General features: G+C 41.1%; 1 protein-coding gene across 1 annotated transcript in view; it reads right to left on the bottom strand.

Annotated features, from left to right (window-relative positions):
* LOC116309697 (NACHT, LRR and PYD domains-containing protein 12-like) overlaps positions 1 to 22080 on the bottom strand; it is a 32134-nt gene that overhangs the window by 7714 nt on the left and 2340 nt on the right. The window contains exons 2-7 of the mRNA XM_039617295.1: positions 14684 to 15969; positions 12646 to 12819; positions 10634 to 10807; positions 8491 to 8667; positions 8121 to 8297; positions 7319 to 7498 (exon numbers count right to left, since the gene is read on the bottom strand). Coding sequence (XP_039473229.1) covers positions 7319 to 7498; positions 8121 to 8297; positions 8491 to 8667; positions 10634 to 10807; positions 12646 to 12819; positions 14684 to 15969 — 2168 coding nt within the window. The remainder of the gene's footprint in view (positions 1 to 7318; positions 7499 to 8120; positions 8298 to 8490; positions 8668 to 10633; positions 10808 to 12645; positions 12820 to 14683; positions 15970 to 22080) is intronic.

Genomic DNA, 22080 nt, shown 5'->3' with positions numbered 1-22080 from the left:
CTGGATAAAGAATAAAATAGGTAAGTTTATCAGACAAAGTTCTGGGATCCGTTCAGGGCTGAAGACGATACAAATTGTAAAAATTTAGGAAACAGAAACTCCAAACAATTAAAACCAAAAGGATGCAGGTTGAAACAGTCAAACCAAAAAAGTCTGCAGCTCCACCACTGATTACATCTTTAGAAACTGGTTGTTTATAAATCTCCAGGTTTCCAACCTAAAGGTTGAATTTGGAAGAGAATTTACAGAATTAAAATGCAATGTTTAGTGACGGTAAAGCTGTTTGCGTTGAATATTCCAGTCTGGTCATGGAAAGCCCAGAAAGTTTCTACTACTCATTCTATACGTGTAGCATTTGTGCCCACATCTATTTCTTGTGGAAGAGGCTGTAAAATGTTTTTAAAGGAGCGCGATACACTTGAGTTAGAAAGAATATCCCAAACTTTTCCATTAGTAAACGCTCGTGTTAGCAACTGTTACATAGCGTTAGCAACTGTTACATAGTGTTAGCCGCTGTTAGCTTGTGTTAGCCACTGTTAGCTTGTGTTACTGAAGCTTGCTTTGAAGTGGAACTAACATTTTGGACTAGGGAATTAGCAAATAGACTCTCATATGATGTGAGAATGCAATCAAACTGTTTATTGGTGGGAAAGTGTGTTTTTTTTAGAACACTGAGGTCAAACATTGTCTGGCACAACCAGTGATGGGAATAACGGCGTTACAAGTAACAGCGTTACTAACGGTGTTACTTTTTTCAGTAACGGGTAATCTAACTAATTACTATTCCTATCGTTACAATGCCGTTACCGTTACTAACAAGAAAATGCGGTGCGGTCGCGTCACTATTTTTCAACAAACAGACGGTTGAAGCTGTGTTCAGCTTACCGCATCTTATATCAGTTGCACGGAAGTAGCTGTAAGTAATCTGGACGCTACAGCTTTAAGCAGCTGCGCGCGCTCCTGCTGACGGCAATCACTTTCTGGCACAACACCTGGAGCTCAGGGAGCAAAACAATCGCATGAGTGCTGCTGTTTGACTGAGGAAGAATAAAGTAGTCGTGGTAAGTCAATCACATGACCACTTAAAGACTACAAAGCAACACGGTGATATATACAAGTTTTTAAATTGTGCTGATGGGCCACGTAAAACCAGAGTCATGATAAAACAATATATACGCGGCGTTTTTTCCTCAATAGTTTAGTCACATTTACTGTCTAAGGACAGCGCTAGCAAGCACTCTCTGCTTATGAGCAAAAAACCCCCAAAACACAGCTCTTTCCTGTTGGTGGAAAAATGCACCATGTCAACCAATCAAAAATTATGGCAAAATATGGCAACATGACATTTGGATGTTTAGGAAGAGGGGGAAGTTTTAGGAGTAACGGCGAGAGAGAAAGAAAGAAAGACAGCAGAAAAAGAAAGAGACCGAGTTTTGAGATGTGAGATTTGTGACGTTTAGCGTGTTTGGAGTGTGTAGTTAATGTGTTGTCTTGTGTAGTTAGTGTGTAGTGTTGTGGATAGTTTTGTGTTGTGTGTCAGAACAATGAGGCGACTGCTGTCTCCAGGTAGAAACAGGAGTGATACACCTGCTGCTGTCAGACCTGCAGGTATCAGGCTGTGATGTTCTCCTTTATAGTGGAAAGAAATTATTTTTTTGGAGTGGCACAAATAAATTGTGTGGCATCTTATTGAAGAACAGCTGATTGTTCTGTAAATAGTTTGAAATGGTTATAAAAAGGGAGTAAAAGGTAAATGGATGCAAATAACATTGTTGTTTGTAAAACTTGTGCATATGATTTTAAAATTGACAATTAATATTTGCATTTAAAGTTATGAAATATTATTCAATAAACATGTTTGTGGTTGATACAGTAAAAAGTACAACTTTTTCTACTCAGATTTTTTTTTGTCTAATTTTAGATCAATTGTGTTAATACAGTATGTCAAAATGAAAACATAACTGTAAATTCAGGCACGTGAGGTTGCGCAAAAAAGGATGATACCAAACAAGGCAAAGTAAATAATTTTTCAAGCTGAAATGTAGAGGTCAAATCAAAAGTAGTTAAAAATGGCCAATTATAACCTGGACCCTGTAACATGTTGACCTATGTTTGCATCAGCCACTAGATGGCACTGTGTTGCTGCAATGTGTGTAATGGAAAAAGAAAATAAAGTGGAATCAGAGCAGAGATCGGTGTGTGCGTGCGTTTAATAAGAAGCTCGGTATACAGACAAAGATAATACATGGTGTCAGAGTAGCGGTTTTCTACGCAATCCCTCGCCGTCGGACAGCGCAGACATGGAGGCTTACGGCGTTCCCACACCGCGCATGGATTGGGACTCTAGCAACCTGCCTGAGGCATGGCGGCATTTCAAGCAGCACGCCGAGCTAATGTTCGCTGGTCCTCTTCGGGGGAAGGAGGAAGCAGACAAATGCAGCTACCTTCTTCTATGGGTCGGTGAGAAAGGACGGGACGTCTACAACACGTGGACGCTCACCGCAGATGACTCCCGAAAGCTTCAAACGTACTACGATAAGTACACTGATTACATCACACCGAAAGCTAACCCAATCTACGTTAGATATAAGTTCCAAAAGATGCAGGGTGAAAATGAGGCGTTTGAACAGTTTATTACAGAACTGAAACTGCTTGCTAAAGACTGTGGGTACACAAATACAGATGAAATGGTCAGGGATCGCATCGTATTTGCCACTAACTCGCCACACGTCCGAGAAAAGCTAACATCTATGGGCCACTCCAGGGGCCAAGAAACTGTGCACGCCATCGGCAGGAAACCGCACAGACAAGAAAATGAAACAAGAAGAGTGAAACCAAAAGGACACGCTAATGTAACGCTAAAAACATGCAGCTATTGTGCCGGGCAACACAGTAATAAAGACACCTGCCCAGCAAAAGGAAAGCAATGTGCAAAATGCAAGAAAATGAACCATTTTGCAAGAGCATGCAGGTCAAAACTCCCTTCGCAGACAAAAGCCCACCTCAAATCAGTACACACTGTGAGAGAGAACATAGAAATGACATCTGAGGACACAGATGAGGAGCAAGACTGTTTCTACATTGATAGCATCACCATAGAAAATGAAGGAAGAAATGATGAGCAAGCATATGCAGACATGCAACTTGGTTTCCCCCCACAGGCAGTGAGGTTTAAAGTTGACACTGGGGCACAAGCGAACACAATTCCAGCCAACATGTTCCAGACGCTCTTCCCACATGTGACACTGAAGCCTGTCACACACAAGCTCACAGATTACGGGGGACACCCACTCAGCGTGGAAGGGAAATGCCAGCTAAAATGCAAACACAAAGACAAAACCCGCACGTTGGAATTCCACGTTGTTAACACAAGCGCCCCACCTGTATTAGCAATGAAAGCTTGCCGTGACCTTAACCTGGTCAGGATCGTGATGGCAGTGACGGAGGAAAGAGACAAGACAACCAACAGTTCGCAGGCAATACTAGACGAGTATGCTGATGTATTTAAAGGGATAGGAGAATTTCCTGGTGAATGCAGTTTCCATGTAAACCCAGCCGTCGCACCCACAGTCAGCCCACCCTCGTCGGATTCCCATCGCTCTGTGAGCCCGACTCAAAGATGAGCTCGACAACATGGAAAGGAATCAAATCATATGCAAGGTGACGGATCCTACGGATTGGGTGAATGCACTTGTTGTCATGGAAAAACCCAAGACAGGCAGACTCAGAGTATGTCTGGACCCCAGACCCCTCAACAAGGCTATACAAAGACCCCATTACCCTCTACCCACCTTGGAGGATGTCACCACAAAACTTGCTGGGGCCAAGTATTTCAGTGTTTTGGACGCCAGATCAGGCTACTGGGCCATTAAGCTAAGCCACGAATCATCTCCGTTAACCACATTTAATACTGTGTTTGGCAGGTACCGCTTCCTCAGGCTGCCATTCGGCATAATCTCAGCCCAGGATGAGTTCCAGCGACGCGTGGATGAGACCTACGAGGGCCTGAGGGGCGTGGCAGCCATTGTGGATGACTTCTTGGTCTTTGGAGGAACCAAACAGGAGCATGACGACAACCTGAGGGCCATGCTGCAGCGCAGCAGGGAGAGAGGTGTAAAACTGAACCCTGACAAGTGCACCATCTGCGTCAAAGAGGTCAGTTACTTCGGTCACACATTGTCACACGAAGGACTAAAACCAGATCCACAAAAAGTAAAAACAGTCCAAGACATGGCGCCCCCACAGAACAGGGCAGAACTGGGGATGGTTAATTATTTAGCAAGATTTGCCCCACACCTGTCAGAGATAAACGCGCCGCTCTGCCAGCTGTTAAAGCAGGACAGTGAGTTTGTATGGGACAAGAACCATGACAGATCCTTTCAACAACTGAAGGAGCTGATCACTAGAGAACCAGGCCCAGTTCTCTCCTTCTTCAACCCCAAGAAAGCGCTACGACTCCAGGTTGACGCATCCAAAAGTGGCCTCGGTGCTGTGATGCTGCAGGACGGCAGGCCAGTTGCCTACGCATCCAAGTCACTTAACAGCACCGAGCAGAACTATGCCCAAATAGAAAAGGAGCTGTATGCGGTTCTCTTTGGCTGCAAGCGGTTCCACGAGTACATGTACGGTCGACATGTGACCATTGAATCGGACCACAAGCCACTAGAGTCCATACTCAAAAAAATCACTAGCATCAGCACCACCATGGCTACAGAGGATGATACTACAGCTGCAAAAGTACAACATCAGCATCATCCACAAGCCAGGGAAAGACATCCCGGTAGCCTACACGCTCTCCCGGAAATCCATAGAGTTCCTCGATAAATCACTATGTGACGGGATGGATGCACAGATCCACTCAGTCCTCAGCAACATGCCTGTCAGTGATCAGAGACTCTCAGAGATAAGAAACGAAACAGCCCAGGACCCTCAGCTCAACACTCTGAGAAGGACCACATTGAGTGGATGGCCGGATAAGAGGTCTCAATGTCCGCCTGACATCCAGGAGTTTTGGAACCACAGGGATGAGATCTCACTGATAGACGGGATCATGTTTAAAGGTGAGAAAATGATCATCCCAAAAAGGCTCAGAAAGGACATGATAGATCGGATTCATTCCAGCCATATGGGCATAGAAAAGAGTAAAAACAGAGCCAGAGACCTTCTGTTTTGGCCAGGCATGGGAAAGCAGATTGAGGAAGCAGTCGGAGCCTGCAGCACATGCCAGGAGAGACAAACTGCTAACCCCAAGGAACCCCTTCTGTCACATGCAATACCAGAACGACCGTGGCAGGTCATAGCCACCGATCTTTTCCCTTGGAACTCGGAAGACTACATCATCATCGTAGATTAGTACAGTAGATTCTTCGAGTTGGAAAGACTGCACAGCTGCACTGCAGAAACAGTGATCCACAAACTAAAGTCAGCCATGGCCAGGCATGGTATTCCAGAGTCAGTGATTAGTGATAACGGCCCGTGCTATGCTTCAAGTAAGTTCCAACAGTTCGCAAAGTCATGGAGTTTCACCCACACCACTACTAGCCCCCATTACCCACAGAGCAACGGCCTAGCCGAAAAGACGGTCCAGACAGCAAAAAAACTACTGGACAAGGCCAGAGCTGAACATAAGGATCCCTACTTGAGCCTATTAGAATACCGGAACACCCCTGTGGACAACTTAAAGTCTCCTGCACAACTACTCATGAGCCGGAGACTCTGCTCCATCCTCCCTGCAACACCAAAACAGCTGGAACCCCAAGTAGTTTGCCAGCAAACAGTGCGTGAGAGGAGAGAAGTCTGCCAGCAGCGCCAGCAGACTTATTTCAACAGAGCACACCGACCTCTGCCTCAACTATATCCTGGCACACCGGTCCGGTTCCGGCAACAAGATGGTTCCTGGAAACCAGCTGTGGTCACACGTTGTGCTGACACATCCAGAAGCTACAACATAATCACAGATACAGGACAAGTTTATCGCTGTAACCGCCGACACCTCCGTGAAAGCAGAAACAGCGTAGGAGGTGAGGAGTTCATTCAACCAACAGTCAACAGCAATGACAGCGCTGTGGTTTCTCAGCCCCCGCCTGTGGAGCCCCCTGATAAAGACATTACAACACCCGGATATGCGACTCGATTTGGGCGTGTTACTAAACCAAGACAGGTCTTAGACCTGTAATATTGTAAAGGGTGCAGGCGGATCGCTGCCCTAAAAAGAAAAAAAAAAGGCTGTTCACATGTTTGTTGTTCCAATGATGTCACTAAATGCATCTGTTTATTATGGTAATGATGTAGCCAGTATTGAGTCGAATGCTATGTTATTAATGGATGTTGCTCAGGATGTTATTCCCGTAATTTCAGTTGCATTACAAATTTTACAAGCCTGAGTTGCTTTGTTGTTTTTTGTTTTGTTTTTTAAGAAGGGAGATGTAACATGTTGACCTATGTTTGCATCAGCCACTAGATGGCACTGTGTTGCTGCAATGTGTGTAATTTACTGGCGAGCAAGAAGCTCCAAAAAAATAGAAAAAGTGGAATCGGAGCAGAGATCGGTGTGTGCGTGCATTTAATAAGAAGCTCGGTATACAGACAAAGATAATACAGACCCCAGAAGGTTAAACATTTTTTTTTAAAGTAACGCAATAGTTACTTTTCAAGTAATTAATTACTTTTAGAATCTTGTAACTCAGTTACTAACTCAGTTAGTTTTTTGAAGAAGTAACTAGTAACTATAATTAATTACTTTTTCAAAGTAACTTGCCCAACACTGGGCACAACATTAGCTTATAGCCAGCTGTTGTTATAGCTGGCTCGTTGTCAGATAGGAGGGTATGGGAGCGTTGCATTTATTATCTAGTAAAATAAATAACTATCAGTAATAAATAAGTAAATCTTTTGTTAGAGCCCTGACGTCAGTTCAGGAATTTTTAGAAGTTTAGAATTTTGTACCAGACTTTCAGTTTCTTTTGTAATTCTCAAGAATATTCCAGTATAATCCTATCTGGGAATATGAGGTTTAAGAACAAAAAGTGTTCAGAGGACAGTTCCTCTGTTGCAGTTGAGCTTAGCTCTGGCCTCTTTTCTTGACCTCCTTTCCACTTTTCCTTTTCTTGAGAGTTCTGTGGCAATTGAGCCTCTCACAGCTGTAGCTATTATTACCCAGCATGCCTTTTAGAAGTGTAATGGTAATGAAAATGTGCAATTATTACACATGCTGTGATTCTTACTGCGATTCAGTATAATGTCAGTCACATGTCTGCAGTTTAGTGTCAGCATGGCTTTCACATATTTGTCTCAGCACAGCTAAAACATGGTGACTGACCTCAGAGTTTCAAGTCTACAGTGTGGAGTCCCTAGAAGACCACACAGCTGCTTCACTCCTGAATCTAATAGTGTGTTGTTGTGGCTCACATCAAGCTCTCTCAGATGGGAGGAGTTGGACTTAGCAAGAGCTGAGACCAGATGAGAACAGCTGATCTCTGACAACCTGCAGTACTTTAATCTGAAAAAAGAATAAAAAATATATATTATTAGTTAAAGTTCTTCTTGAAATCATTCAGTCTTTGATAACCTTGATAATGCAGAAGATTAGAGAGCAGAAACCCCAAACAGCTGTTTTAATACAGAATGTTTACCTGTTAAAGATGATTTTTGGTTTTATTTAAATGTCAGATAGATTTAAATGTTAAGTGAAGTTTTCTTGATTTTTACCAAGTATTATACATGGAAGATGGAAGACTTTTATGGAAGGTTACCATACTACTTCCTGAAGTCTGGCTTTGTCACAAAGTACATTTTATGAAGAGTTATGCTGTAATGTCTTATGTTACTGTGAGTAAAAACAATGCACAATCAATCAATGTCAACTCTCTCTGAGATGTCAAAGGTCAGCAGGTAAGTTAGAACCCTTTGGCAGGTTGGATACGCGCTATGAGCTATAAGTTATCAAGAGTATCATTGTTTTAAGTTCTCAAATCTCAACATTGTTCTGCTACAATAGACTATACACCATATAGATCCTCAGTATGGATCAGTATAATATCAGCCCTATGTTTTTAGTTTAGTGTTAGCACAATTTTCACATCATATTCATCTTGGCACAAAACTTAAATACGGTGTCTGACCTCAGAGTCTCCAGTCTACAGTGTGGACTCTCCAAAAAACCACACAGCTGCTCCACACCCGAATCCTGCAGGTTCCTGTTATCACTCAGGTCCAGAAGTTTCAGGTGGGAGGGTCTGGATTTAAGAGTTGAGACGAGAGCAGCACAGCTGATCTCTGACAAACTGCAGCGTTCCAATCTGAATACAATTGGAAACAAAAAACAATGTAACCAAAACTGTTGTTTGAATTTGTTGAGTGTTTCGTAATATGTTCAGAGATAATGATTGAATCATTGTCCTTCATGAATTGATCATTCTAAATTGCATCTCCAATTTAGTGCCAATTTTCACATCATATTCATCTCAGCACAACTAAAACATGATGTCCGACCTCAGAATCTCCAGTCGACAGTGTGGATTCTCCAGAAAACCACACAGCTGCTTCACTCCTGAATCCTGCATGTTGTCATTAGAGCTCAGGTCTAGTTCTATTAGATGGGAGGGGTTGGATTTCAGCGCTGACACTAGAGAAGTACAGTTGCTCTCTGACAAACAGCAGCCTTCCAGTCTGAATAAAAACAAACAATTTATTATGCAAAATTTTTTTCTGTGTAAGAAGAGGTTTAGTAAAATAAATAAATAAATAAATAAAACCTAGAAGATTCTGTCTGAAGCACTCAAACTCTCAGACAACGTTTTTAATTTTAGTAACATTATACAGAAAAAAAAATCAGATTTTTCTGCATTTCTGCCTTTACTGATAGGGAGGTGTGAAAAGCAGACAGGAAAGTGGGAGGAGCATAAATAAATAAATAAAATTTTATTTATATACCACCTTTCTGGCAGAGTCACAAAGTGCTGCACATAAGATAACAAATAATAAAATGGTAAAGAGCATGGGGGAATGACACTTAGTGCTGCATAGTCCAGCTGTTATACATTTAACAGTTATTAAGAAATGGGCAGACAGAGGAGGGTTTTTTAAATGAAATAATGTTAATTCTTCAGTTTCTGTTATATGTTACATCTTGAGAGAAGACAACTGGGTCTAATAATAAATTAAAAGTTCGTTAGCTTTCATCATCTGTAGGAATAGACAAAAAGGCCCGTATAATAACATTTACTATTAATATGTATTCAGTATTATAATTCCAGCTACTTGATTCTATCTTTATTAATATTTGATTCCACGTTTGCCTTGCTCCTGCTAAACTGCTGTAATCAAATATCCTGAAATTAAAGTCTAAATTGTGGACATTCCCTTTTTAACCCTTTGTGAAACAGTCAACGTAAAAATCTCAGTATGAATTCAGACTCTTGGGGCATCGTTTTTTAAGCCACTAAACTTAATTCAGTTACCAAGTGCACCGATCTTAGAGGGGAACCGCTCTTAACACATGGCCCTTGCCAGGCCTGCAAGGTTACTCAGGGCCCTGGCTTTTATCAGACGAGGCAGGGGAGACATTTGAAGGGTTTTTGTGGGAGTTAGGATTGGACTAATCCCCTCAGCCATCAGCTCCACCTAAGCTCTGCACTGCCTGCTAGGTAAGTCTCATAGGATCAGAGATTAGGGTTAGGTAGAGAGAAAGCAGATCCAGACTTCCTTTATTGGGATGCTAGTTCTGCAGATCGACACATAAAATATATTTACTATTTCATGTCAGAACAGCTATGTATTGTAGATGATAAAGCAGATTCTCTTTGGTTGTTTTTCATATCTCATAATGCTAACTAAATCCAAACCCAATGAAAAAAATTATGTCAGTGTCTTATGCTATGTTCAAGTAAGCTAGCACAGATCATTTTAAAGAGCCAGTGGGATATGCTACAAAATAAGCAGGCCACAGCAACCGAGAGCTGCCTTTGTCAGCAAAGCTGGATGTTGTTCCTCATTTAGTAGCTTTTTCATGTGAAAACCATGCCTGCTTGTGCCAGCTCCCACCTCTCTGTTTAAAGCATGTTGCAGTGCTCAGACTGATAGCTTCCTCAGTGGAAGAAATAAGCTAGGAGAAACACTCTGTGACTTAACCTTGATAGCTGAATTCACAGAACAGGTGTTTTCTGTGTGTCTTCTGGCCTTAAATGCGCTGTTTTGCATGGCCAACTCTCCAAAGCCAAAGACATGGCAATGGCATTGTTTGTATTTTCTTCATTGTATTTTCTTCACTGAATGAACATGATCAAAATCTTTAAATATTCAAAATAGTTTTCTGTCAATCATAAATGTATCAACTATACAGTTAATAATTCAATGGTTAATTTCAAACCTGTTATGAACTTAGAACTGAAAGAACAGTATACAGTTAATCAGGGAGCCCTCTCTGAATTAACAAAGTTCAGGAGCCATAGCAGACTAATTTAGGCCATAAGTTGAGCACAATTATTCTAGGTTTTTGCTTCAGTGAATGGACTAAACAACTAAAGAAGAAAATGGACTTTACCATGAAGATCCCCTGGGTGGATTTCAAATTTAGTGTGACCACAGCTTTCACATTATATTCATCTTAGCACAAAAATAAAACATGATGATTAACCTCAGAGTCTCCAGTCCACAGTGTGGAGTCTCCAGAAAACCACACAGTTGTTTCACATGTAAATCATGCAGATTGTTTTTACTCAGGTCAAGTTCTCTCAGATGGGAGGGATTGGAATCCAGAGCAGACAGCAGAGACTCACAGCTGTTAACTGACAACCAGCAGTCCTTCAATCTGAATAGAGAACAAAACATATAGACAAAATAATTTGTGATTCATTCTTATATGTTCTTATCAACAAGATTATTTCCAGCAAACAAGGCAGGCATACTGTATATATATATATCATTCTGCTATCACCATTCCACTTGTCTCCTTCTTAGACACAAACAGCAGGTAGGTCAGACTGCCAGAACTCACTAGTTATATATACGTTTGACAATACATTTGAACATCTCATTGAGTACTTTCAGTCATATTTGATTTAATACTTGACTTTCTCAAATTTTTGTAGTCAGAGCCTGCTGGCTTTGTAAATGAGCTGTACATTTTGTCAATTTTAAATGAGCAGCAGTAACACAATATATCTATGCTTGCAGTGCCGTTTAAACTTTCACATTTCTTACTCATCAAACATTTCTTCATGCGCTATATACTCAAACACAGTCATCTGAGAAAGAGCTCCTAACTGTACCTTTATTAGCTTTTGCATTCATCTTTTTATATTCTATTTGAGCCATGTATCTTTCTATATATATTTAAACAGATGCTTAGTCTAAAGCAGCCTGCTTTTATCTGCTATCATTAGATTTTCAAAAGCCTCATTCACATCCTGACTTCATCTTTGCTGAGCACAACATGAACCTGTACAGACTGAAAAACTGTCCCGTCAAACATCTCAACTTGTGTCAGCGGTTAGTTAATCTCTTTTCATATCTTTAAAATCTACTTAGAGCCAAAAGGAAAAACATTTGTTTGGTCATTTAGACAGACATAAAATTCTAAGAAGCACTGAAATGTGTTCAGATTTGTGTTACAGAAAATCATAAACATTTTTAAAATAAATATTGTTTAACCCTTTAGAGCCGAGCGTAGCGCCCCCGCTACGTTTTGCGTATCTATTTTTAAATCCCTGTATCACTGCAACCACGTAAGCCAGCGCAATAATTTTTTTTGCATATGAAACCGGAGAAGTTGTACTTACATCTTATGCCATCAGCTTGTCCTAGGTCACGGTTTTCTTCCACATATAACTTTGCAAAAACTGCATAAAAAGCGCTTGCAGCAACAAAAACATAATATTCCAGAAACACGCTTTGCCGATCCGATCAGCTGTTCATAACACTTCCTACGTTGGAATAGACGTCAGCGCGAACTTTCGCATGTCCGCCATTACCTGCCCGAAACCGGAAGTGACGTCATTTTCGCGGAAATGTAGTTTTTTTTACTGTCAGGGCCTCAGAGCCTATACTGGTGTTTTAAAAAGTTATCTTTGACTTTATGACTTTCTGTGTCGTTTCTGGGATGCTTAGAACTCAAATTGCACTGCTGGAAATAGTTTATTTTGATGCATATGCTGCTTTTTTGCAAATTTGCACTATAATATTTATTTTCGTTTTTCCTGCAGTATATAAAAATTGGTGTATTTCAAAAGTAAAACTATGAAGACACTTCAAATAAATTTCCTGTGGTGGGAAACTAGTTTGTGCAACTTTTTTGTATTTACAGTTTTGAGGGATAAGCCTCTTAAATTTCTCTAACTAGAAATATATGTTAAAAAAACAAAAACGATTTTCAATTTTTTTGTAGTTTATTGCACTTTTTTGCAATTTATGTAATTACTATGCACTTAATGCATACATATTATTAAAATTTGGGCTGTAATGGTTGTATTGATGTATATCAACTTGAAATGCTCCCAAAATTGGCACTACAGCATGTAAAAATATAATATAAGCTCTGGCGGACTTGGTTCTATGGTAGGTCTTAAAGGGTTAATGCTATCTGAAATATACAAAAAAAAAGTAAATAAATAAAAAAAATAAAGCAACAGCTGAAGTCAGTGAACTGACCTCAGAGTCTTCAGCTGACAGTTTGGACTCTCCAGTCCAGCTGAGAGCATTTTCACTCCTGAATCCTTCAGGTTGTTTTTACTCATGTCCAGCTCTATTAGATGAGAGGGGTTAGACTTCAGAGCTGAGGCAACAACCTCACAGTGAGCGTCTGAGAGTACACAATGAGTCAGTCTGTGATTAGAGAATATATGAATTAGTTATTGTAAATGCACAAAAATATGACGACAAAACTTTTTGCCACCATAATCTAATGAACATCTGCTCTTCACATCTATGGTTCAACTCTGATCATGTTCAGGTGTTTGACAATAAACATGAGAATGATTCTGTTATTTTCTAATGATGTTTATACAAAGCAAGAGTCTCAATATTGTCTCATCTTTTCAGAGTTTGCGCACTGTCAGTTAGTTCAGGAATAAAGAAGGGTAAATTGAATTCAACTCCCTTTCTTCTTCAGCAGATTGGTATATCATGACCACTAGGTGGGTATTAGGTTGTAGTGCTATTTATGCTTAGCTGTCCTGGTTAAATGCATAAGCACTACTATCTCTCCGTGGATAAAGTGCATTTTTTCACAAAAAGCTGTAAATAAACAAATTTCAAAGCTCAAACCAGGAGATAATTTAACATACACCATATTGCTAAAAGTATTCACTCATCCACCCAAATCATTGACTTCAAGTATTCCAATTACTTCCATGGCCACAGATGTATATAATCCAGCACCTAGGCATGTGTACTACTTCTACAAATATTTACGGAAGAATAGGTTGCTCTTTAGGAGCTCTGTGAATTTCAGGTATTGTGATTATAATTCCAATATATGGTGAATGGATGCCACCTGATCAGCAAATCCAATTGTGAAAATTTCTTGCTAAGTGAAAGCATTTGGGAATGTAGTCAAATCAGCCACAGAGTATAGACCACATAAAATCACAGAGCAGGGTTAACGAATGCTGAAGTTCATAGTGCAGTTTGCCAACTTTCTGGTCTGAAGTCAATCACTTCAGACCTCCAAACTTCAAGTGGCAAGGTCCATAAAGACATGAACGACCAAGTTTGGTATGGAAGACGTTGACTGGCCTGCACAAATTCTTGACCTTAACCTTAAAGAACACATTTGGGATTAATTAGAATGCAGACTGGGAGTCATGGCCTCCTTGTCCAACATCAGTGTCTGACCTCACAAATGTGCTTTGGAAGAATGGGCAAAATTTCCCATAAACACACTGCTAAGCCTTGAGGAAAGCTAGCTCAAGTAAGTTTCAAGCTAGTGCATGTTACTGGCTTGTTCATGTACATCACTAAAATGAAAAAGTCATCTTTATTTTGATGCTGAACTTTCCAGCTCTCCTGGGATAATTTATGGTACAACATCATTCGATTGGCTAGCACATGAAAAGTTGCACTTCAAGAGCACTAAAGTATTAAACACATACATGTCAGTCATCCCTTAGTATATGTCTGCAACTAGTCTTTGAGATGGTAAAAGTATAACATGTCCTGTGTCAGTAAAGATGTTTCATTCATTTGTTGATTTAATAAATGAAAGAAATGAATGTCTCTGTGAAGATAAAAGAAGGCTTTTTTTTTTTTTTAATTATGGGCATATTTTTATGAACCAGCAAATGGTGATAGAATGTACACACCGAGCAAATGGCAATTGGTGGATCAAAATAACCTAGCAGAAATTAATCATCAGACATTTAGTCTGCAGGCAGAGCTTATGGAAACTTCTGCATTTATGTTAAAATTATCTCCTGCAAACTGAGCAGCACAGCCATCATTATTTTCCATTACCTAGGTACAGGGAGTAGTAGGTTTAGGTGTATTGTTCCATAACTCTAACCCCTTTCTTTTTTAAATGGTGTAATATAACTTGTTCAGTGTCCAAATACAAAAGTTTATGAAATAAATAATGACCAATATCTATAACACAAAGCTAAAAAATAATAATAATAATTTTGCATTATATGAAAAACTAAAACCACAAATCAACAATGAAGAATAATTCTGAATAATGACTTGGTCTCACCGAGCCTTTCTGCAATTCCTCACAACTGGAAACAGTCTCAGTCGCCCATCCAATGATGATTTGTACTTGTTTAGGTCTAACTCATCCAGAACCTCCTCTGACATCTGCAGCATGTAGGCCAGAGCTGAGCAGTGGATCTCAGAGAGTTTCTTTTCTGATCTGTTAGCTGACTTCAAGAATACTTGGATCTCCTTATGTACTGAGAGGTCGTTCATCTCCATCAGACAGTGGAAGATGTTGATGCTTCTGTCAGGAGAGATTTCATCACTGTTCATCTCCTTAAGGTTGTTAATGACTGTCTGGATGGTTCCTGGACTGTTCTCTGTCTGACCCAACAGACCTCCTAAGAGTCTCTGGTTGGACTCAAGAGAGAGGCCATGAAGGAAGCGGACAAACAGGTCCAGGCGGCCATTTTTACTCCTAAAGGATTTTATTAGTGTTTCCATCAAAAATTCATCCAGAGATGACTCTTTGTATTTTTTTCCCAGGAAGTCCTTCAGCACCTTTGTCTTCCTGTTGGTGAAACAGTGGAACATGTAGACTGCAGCCAGAAACTCCTGGATGCTCAGATGAACAAAGCAGTAGACTGGTTTCTGGAAGATCACACACTCTCTTTTGAAGATCTCTGTACAAACTCCTGAGTACACCGAGGCCTCTGTCACATCCAGACCACACTGCTCCAGGTCTTCTTGGTAGAACATGATGTTTCCTTTCTCCAGATGTTCAAACGCCAGCCTCCCCAGCTTCAGAAGAACTTCCATGTCAGCCTCCGTCAGCTCCTGTGGACTCGTCTCATGTCCCTCATGGTACTTGTTCTTCTTCCTCTTTGTCTGAACCAGCAGGAAGTGTGAGTACATGTCAGTCAGGGTCTTGGGCAGCTCTCCTCTCTGCTCTGTAGTCAACATGTGCTCCAGAACTGTAGCAGTGATCCAGCAGAAGACTGGGATTCTACACATGATGTGGAGGCTCCTGGATGTCTTCATGTGGGAGATGATTCTGCTGGACAGCTCTTCATCACTGAATCTCCTCCTGAAGTACTCCTCCTTCTGGGCGTCAGTGAAGCCTCGTACTTCTGTTAGCCTGTCGACACATGTAGGAGGGATCTGATTGGCCGCTGCAGGTCGGGAAGTTATCCAGATGAGAGCCGAGGGAAGCAGATTCCCCTGGATGAGGTTTGTCAGCAGCTGGCTGACTGATGACTTCTGTGTGACATCAGACAGCAGCTTCCTGTTGGTGAAATCCAATGAAAGTCTGCTTTCATCCAGGCCGTCAAAGATGAACAAAAGCTGAGAGACAGCCAGCTTCTCTGCTGTGACCTTCTGTAATGTTGGATGGAAAACATGGAGCAGCTCCAGAAGACTGTACTGCTCATCTCTGATCAGGTTCAGCTCCTGAATGAAAGCAGAACCACCACACTGACATGTTGGTTCTCCAAGCCCTCTGCCCAGTCCAGAGTGAACTTCTGCACTGAGAAGGTTTTTCCAACACCAGCCACGCCGTTGGTCAGAACCACTCTGATGGGTCTCTGTTGGTCAGGTAAGGCTTTAAAGATGTCCTGGCACCTGATTGGAGCGTCATGGAGGCGTCCATCTTGGAAGCTGTCTCCAGCTGCCTCACCTCATGTTGGGTATGAACCTCTTCACTCTGTCCCTCTGTGATGTAGAGCTCAGTGTAGATCCTGTTGAGGAGGGTTCTACTTCCTGTTTCATCACTTCCTTCAGTCACACGTTCACATCTCCTCCTCAGACTGATCTTATGTTCATCTAAAACCTCCTGCAGACCAACATCTGCTGAAAGAAAGAAAAACAGAAAGAAAACTCTTCAATGTCTGAACAACAACAAGAAGTCCAGTTTTCAGAAACGAGTCCATCAGCAGACAGATGTTCAGTCTTACTTTGTACACAGCTGCTCTGACTGGCTGTCTGCAGTCCAGCTCTGCTTCTGGATCTTTCTCCACACTGGGGACAGGACGAGTCTCCTGATGAAGCAGACTGGTCCCAGTATGAGGAGATGCACTGTCTGCAGAACCAGTGTCCACAGCTGGTAGAGACTGGATCCTTCAGGACGTCCTGACACAAAGCACAGCAGGACAGCTGCTCCTCCTCACAAACACCACTCCTCTTCCTCCCTCTGTGAACACATTTGTTTATCAGTAAAATCATTGACTGTCAGTGACAAACATCCAGATTTGATGAGACTGTGCAGAAGCTCTGATGGTCACAGAGAAAAGTCAAAGTGGAGAAACTTGTGTTTGAGTTCAGAATCCAAGTTTCCTTTGCTGTTCCTGTCTTATTAAACACAGAGTGATCAGCCTACAAACTCCACAGTAAAAAGCCTTCATCACACAGCTGATTATGTCCTTCACTGGATGTACTGGAAGTTTGGGATCCATCACTTTGAACTGACCTTGACCTCCTCTAAAAACTGTGGTGGAGCAGCGGTGTCACATTCAGAGCTTTCAGCTTTATTTTGAAAGAGTTCAGTCAGCAGGAAGTGAACTTCTGGGTTCTGATTTTCTTTCTCTTATTTTACAGAAGTGAAGAAGAAGAACTAAAAGCTTTGAAATGATCTGAGTGATATTTTTGAACATTACAAACTGAGTTCAGCCTCCAGCAGTAACTTTGTTTCATGATGCCTCCTGATGATGTTTGATTACAAACCTGTTTATGTGTCAGACATTCATCACATGAACACAGGCAGAAAAAAGCAGCCAATGAAACAAATGACAGAAACGTCTTCATTCACTGCCATCATCCATGTTTTCTATGTGCAGATGTTTGTAAAGAACACGTGTGCAGCGCTTTGTTCTGAGTATCTGCTGTCAGCACACAGAGCAGCAATAACTACAACCACACGTTTCTGTAGATGCTGAACATCAGCCTGGAGGAATCTGACCTCAGGTCTGCACACAGAGCAGCTTCACCTCTGGGATGATGCTGCTTCAGCTCCTTCTACAATCAGGCAGAAGCTTCTGCACCATCAGGACACAAACAGAGAGGAGCTTCTATCCTCAGACCGTCCAAGTCCTAAATCAGAACGTGCTCCCCTCATAGCATCACCATCAGGGTTTAAACAGGACCTCACATCATGTTCTTGTCTCACTGTCATATTTCAGATCATATCTGATTCATGATGACGTCACAGCTGCTGCACTGATCCTGCTGCTTCATTACTGCTGATATTACTCTGCTCACTTACTCTGTTTACATCACTTTGCTCATCTGCACTGCTCTGTCAGTACATGCTGTGCTAATGTGGCACAAAGCAGGTTAACATCTGCACAATGTTTCATTATTTCATTTAATGATTGTTTCTAATGTTTTGTCCAGTCACAGGAGCAGCTCAGCACATTTCACTGTGTTGGACGTGTTTGACGATGCCTGTGACAAACAAACAGCCTCGGACTCTTCAATCTTCTTCTTTCTTTGGAGATCAGCTCAGTGGCCTGTTGAGACCATCTTTCTGTTTCTGATGACTCAGTTCAGATTATTATCCTGATACTTTCTTTTAAAATGTGATGAAATCCTTTATCTGACGTTCTGTCTATGAAGTCTGTAGATTTTGGTTTCTTTATCATCTTCTTGACTTTTAAACTCTAGATTGTGAAACAGGCCTAAATAAAGATTTGCTTTGTGCCTGCGAGTCTGTGTTTGAGTCTTCACCGAGTGTTTGACAAATGTCACCTGTTCAAACACACAATTTATTAAAAACTAGCAAGATAAGATAAGATGATGTCACTGGTAGAATTACAGTCAGCAGCTCTCTTACATGGTCAGCTGAGCTCCATGATTGAAGAACTTTGTTGGTGCAGGTTCATTACTGAAGTGTGGAGGGCTTTCTTTGGACCAGTCACTCCTCACAGACACACAGCTGGATACTGGAGACTGTGACCTCTGACCCCTGCAAACACAAACACATCAATTACTGATAAATTCTCTGGTTAAAATCTTTGAAGTAACTCTAAACACACAAACTAGATAATGCAGAGACGTTCACAGGAAAACAAGGAGGATATGATTTTGTGTCATTCTGTCTGCACGTTAGTACAGAAAGCACTGTGTACACGTTTAAAATGTCATGTCACATTTGACCTCTGACCTCTGACCTCTCCTTCAATTTCAATTCAATTCAGTTTTATTTATACAGCATTAAACCACAACAACAGTCGCTTCAAGGCGCTTTATAGGGAGACGCTACAATAATACATACAGAGAAAAACCAACAATCATATGACCCCCTATGAGCAAGCACTTTGGCAACAGTGGGAAGGAAAAACTCCCTTTTAACAGGAAGAAACCTCCAGCAGAACCAGGCTCTGAGCTGCTGTGTGGGTGACAGGAAGTGTGTGTGTGACAGGAACTACATGCCCATAAAAGGAGCTGACTGTGTGAAGGGAGAACCCAGAGAGAGAGAGGAGTAAACTCTTGGTAGATGAAGCGAAGAAAAGAAAAGAAATATTAATTGTATGCTTTAGTGTGTTAATACAGGTGGACTTCTCTCAACCTGGAACTTTGAGTACAGCGGAAAAAGGGATAGATTGACACAATTGGGAAAACAAGCCAGTTTTTGGCTAAAGTTTTATTGCTTGACCTCTCACTTTGTCCCGACCCGGAGAAGAAGCTCAAAGGACAGTTAATCTCTTGATGAAGACCGACAGAACATCGTGGACTTGAAGAATTAACAGCAGGCAAAAGCCAGTGGAACCGAATCATTAACACTGACGAAGACTGACGACACCAGCAGCAGCATGTAAGAAAACCACGTGATGACAACGTGTGCTGTGAAATACAGGCTGGGCAGTTGAACAGTGGGATAAAGAACTGTGGAAAAGCACTGGGCATTGAGTTTCATATTTGCCATGTTTGAAGTAATCTTGAAAGAGAAGACTGAAAAGATGAATGGAGAAGAAAACAGAGCAAATGAAAATAAGACTGACTGACGACTCCAGAAGCAGAATGAAGGAAACCCCGTGATAAAACATGCACGGGGAACAGATGTGACATGACTGTTTGAAGGCACTGAATGTGATATGTTGCCAGGCTGGAACCCAACTTAAAAGAAGAATACTGAAAGATCAAAACAGAGAAGAAACAGACTGTGTTTGCTGGAGCTTTGAAGGCCACACAAGGACACTGTGAAGAGAGGGACCGGTGAGAGGTGGAGCCAGGACAAGTTCGAGTGCGAGAATACAGGATATGATTGGATTGAAATTGAAGCCTGGACTCATGATGGTTTAGGGATGTCCACCACATCATAACAAAGAGGTAAACAATAGAAAAGGTAAAAATAATGAAAGAAAATAACTGACAACTATATTAATGAATAGAAAACACACATGCACAAATTGTTACATGTGAAAGTATTTTTGGAGAGAAGCAGAAGTGAGATAGTTTGAATCCAGAACTCAGAGAAAAGATGCATGAATTAAACCTGATTATAACATAAGATGCAATGAAGAAACAGCTTACACTCACTGAACATTAACATGAATACATAAAAATGCCATGAAGAACACAATGAATGACATGCAACGAAGAAAACAGCTTACACTGGATTTACATGACCCCATAACGCAAGGAAGAACACGCTGACATACATGACATAAGTAGGTATTTCTGACCAGAGAGAGAGAAATGGGTCGTTTAAGCACTGACGATAATAATGAAAATGTCTCAGTTTGTTATTTTCAGGGGCAAAGCAGACCTGGATCAATTCTCCACATGCAGCGGTCGGAAGAAAGTTATAGGTTAACGTTACTGGAAATGTTCAGCAAGTTTCTGGTTGAATTGTTTACAGCCGTGTGTTCCTGAACGTCACAAGCAAGCTCTGACTCATGGCTGAAGACAAGGAATGCTGTTATTTAAGGTGGGAAAGGAAAATTTGGGGTAGCAAATTTGGGAAAGAGTAAACTGACTGTTTAAGTGGAAAATTGTGAAGGAGTCTGAAACACTGGAAAAGCAACAAATACAAAATGACACACACAAACAGAAAACGCACTAACCTTACAGAGACAAGCTCATGAAGATTAATGCATAGACAGTGATTAAACTTGGCTAAGAACACAAACACATGCAATTAAATCAGCTTGCTAATTTCATGAGTGATAGAATGGTGTGAATGTTGAATAAAATACAGTTGAGGAATAACTCAAAAGAAGCTGTATGACAAGGGAGTGAGCTATGGAAAAGAAAAGTGATTAAAGTAGTTTTAAAAGAGTGACTTAGGAGTGCTCTCGAACTGAGTGATCAAAACCAGTGATTATTATAGAAAGAAATGAAATAAAATGCTATACCAAAACAGGTTATAACACAGGAAATGTGAGTTTTAAAATGACGTTAGTGTTAACACACAGGCTATGATGGAATTTATTCAGGAATAATTGATTATATGCTTACACTTAGTTGATTAAAATGGGTGTTTTTTCTTTGATCCTTTAGTAGAATAAGTGTTTATGATGATTTTTCTTGTGAAAGGTGATTTTAGGTCAGAGCTACGTGCAGCTGCGACAGTGCAAGATGTTGATGATCAGATAAGGAAGAATAGAGTGAGCAACAGGAAACATTTTAACATAAGACTGTTAAAATGCTGTGGATTGAGATGAGTGAAGTTTAAGACTATATATGAACAAAAGTCAGAAAGTCAAAACATAATTAGGTTCATGCTTTTGAATAAAGGGAAAATTGATGAACGTAAGTCAGGGGAAGCGTAGTAGGGAGAAAGTGTTTTTATCCCTTACAGGAGAAGATTTTCACGAGAGAGGGACCCAGAAAAGGACAGACCACTGGGGATTCACAAGGGTAAGGGGTCGCTCACCGGGTGTGAGTGAGTTCAGGGGTGAGGGAGGAGTGCTGATTGAGCTCTGCTCGCACTCTAATTCTCTCCGGCCTCTGACCAACTTTAGGCTCACTGATACTTCGGTGTGATTAACCTCAAGCATGAGTCTTGATGCACTCTCAATCATCCAGGAAAGTAAATCTCCAAAAGTTGAATCTGTTCATCTGGACGTAGCGTTTTGTGGGAGAAACGTGAGACTGAAGAAGTCACTTGGATGAGTGACGAAACGTTTCTCCCACAAAACGCTACGTCCAGATGAACAGATTCAACTTTTGGAGACTCAAGCATGAGTGTTCTCAAGTGGGAGCTGGCGTTTTATTACTGGACCAACTAGATGACATGAGGTTGTTGTCTGAGTTGCTGAGCCAGAGGACGGCTAGAGAGGGTCAGAGAAATGACACAAGTGAAGTGTGGTGACCCTCTAAAGAGAGTCACCAAGAGAGGGAATGTAGAGTATAGGGATATTTTGCTGCTATTATTTGCTGCTATTTTTATAATCATCATCACAATTCCATTAATAACACTATTGATATTGCATTCAGATGTTCAAACATACTGGTATC

The sequence above is a fragment of the Oreochromis aureus genome, linkage group 9 (genome assembly GCF_013358895.1).
Source record: "Oreochromis aureus strain Israel breed Guangdong linkage group 9, ZZ_aureus, whole genome shotgun sequence".
In the NCBI taxonomy this organism is placed as follows: Eukaryota; Metazoa; Chordata; class Actinopteri; order Cichliformes; family Cichlidae; genus Oreochromis; species Oreochromis aureus.
This window is presented reverse-complemented; position numbering and strand designations above follow the sequence as displayed.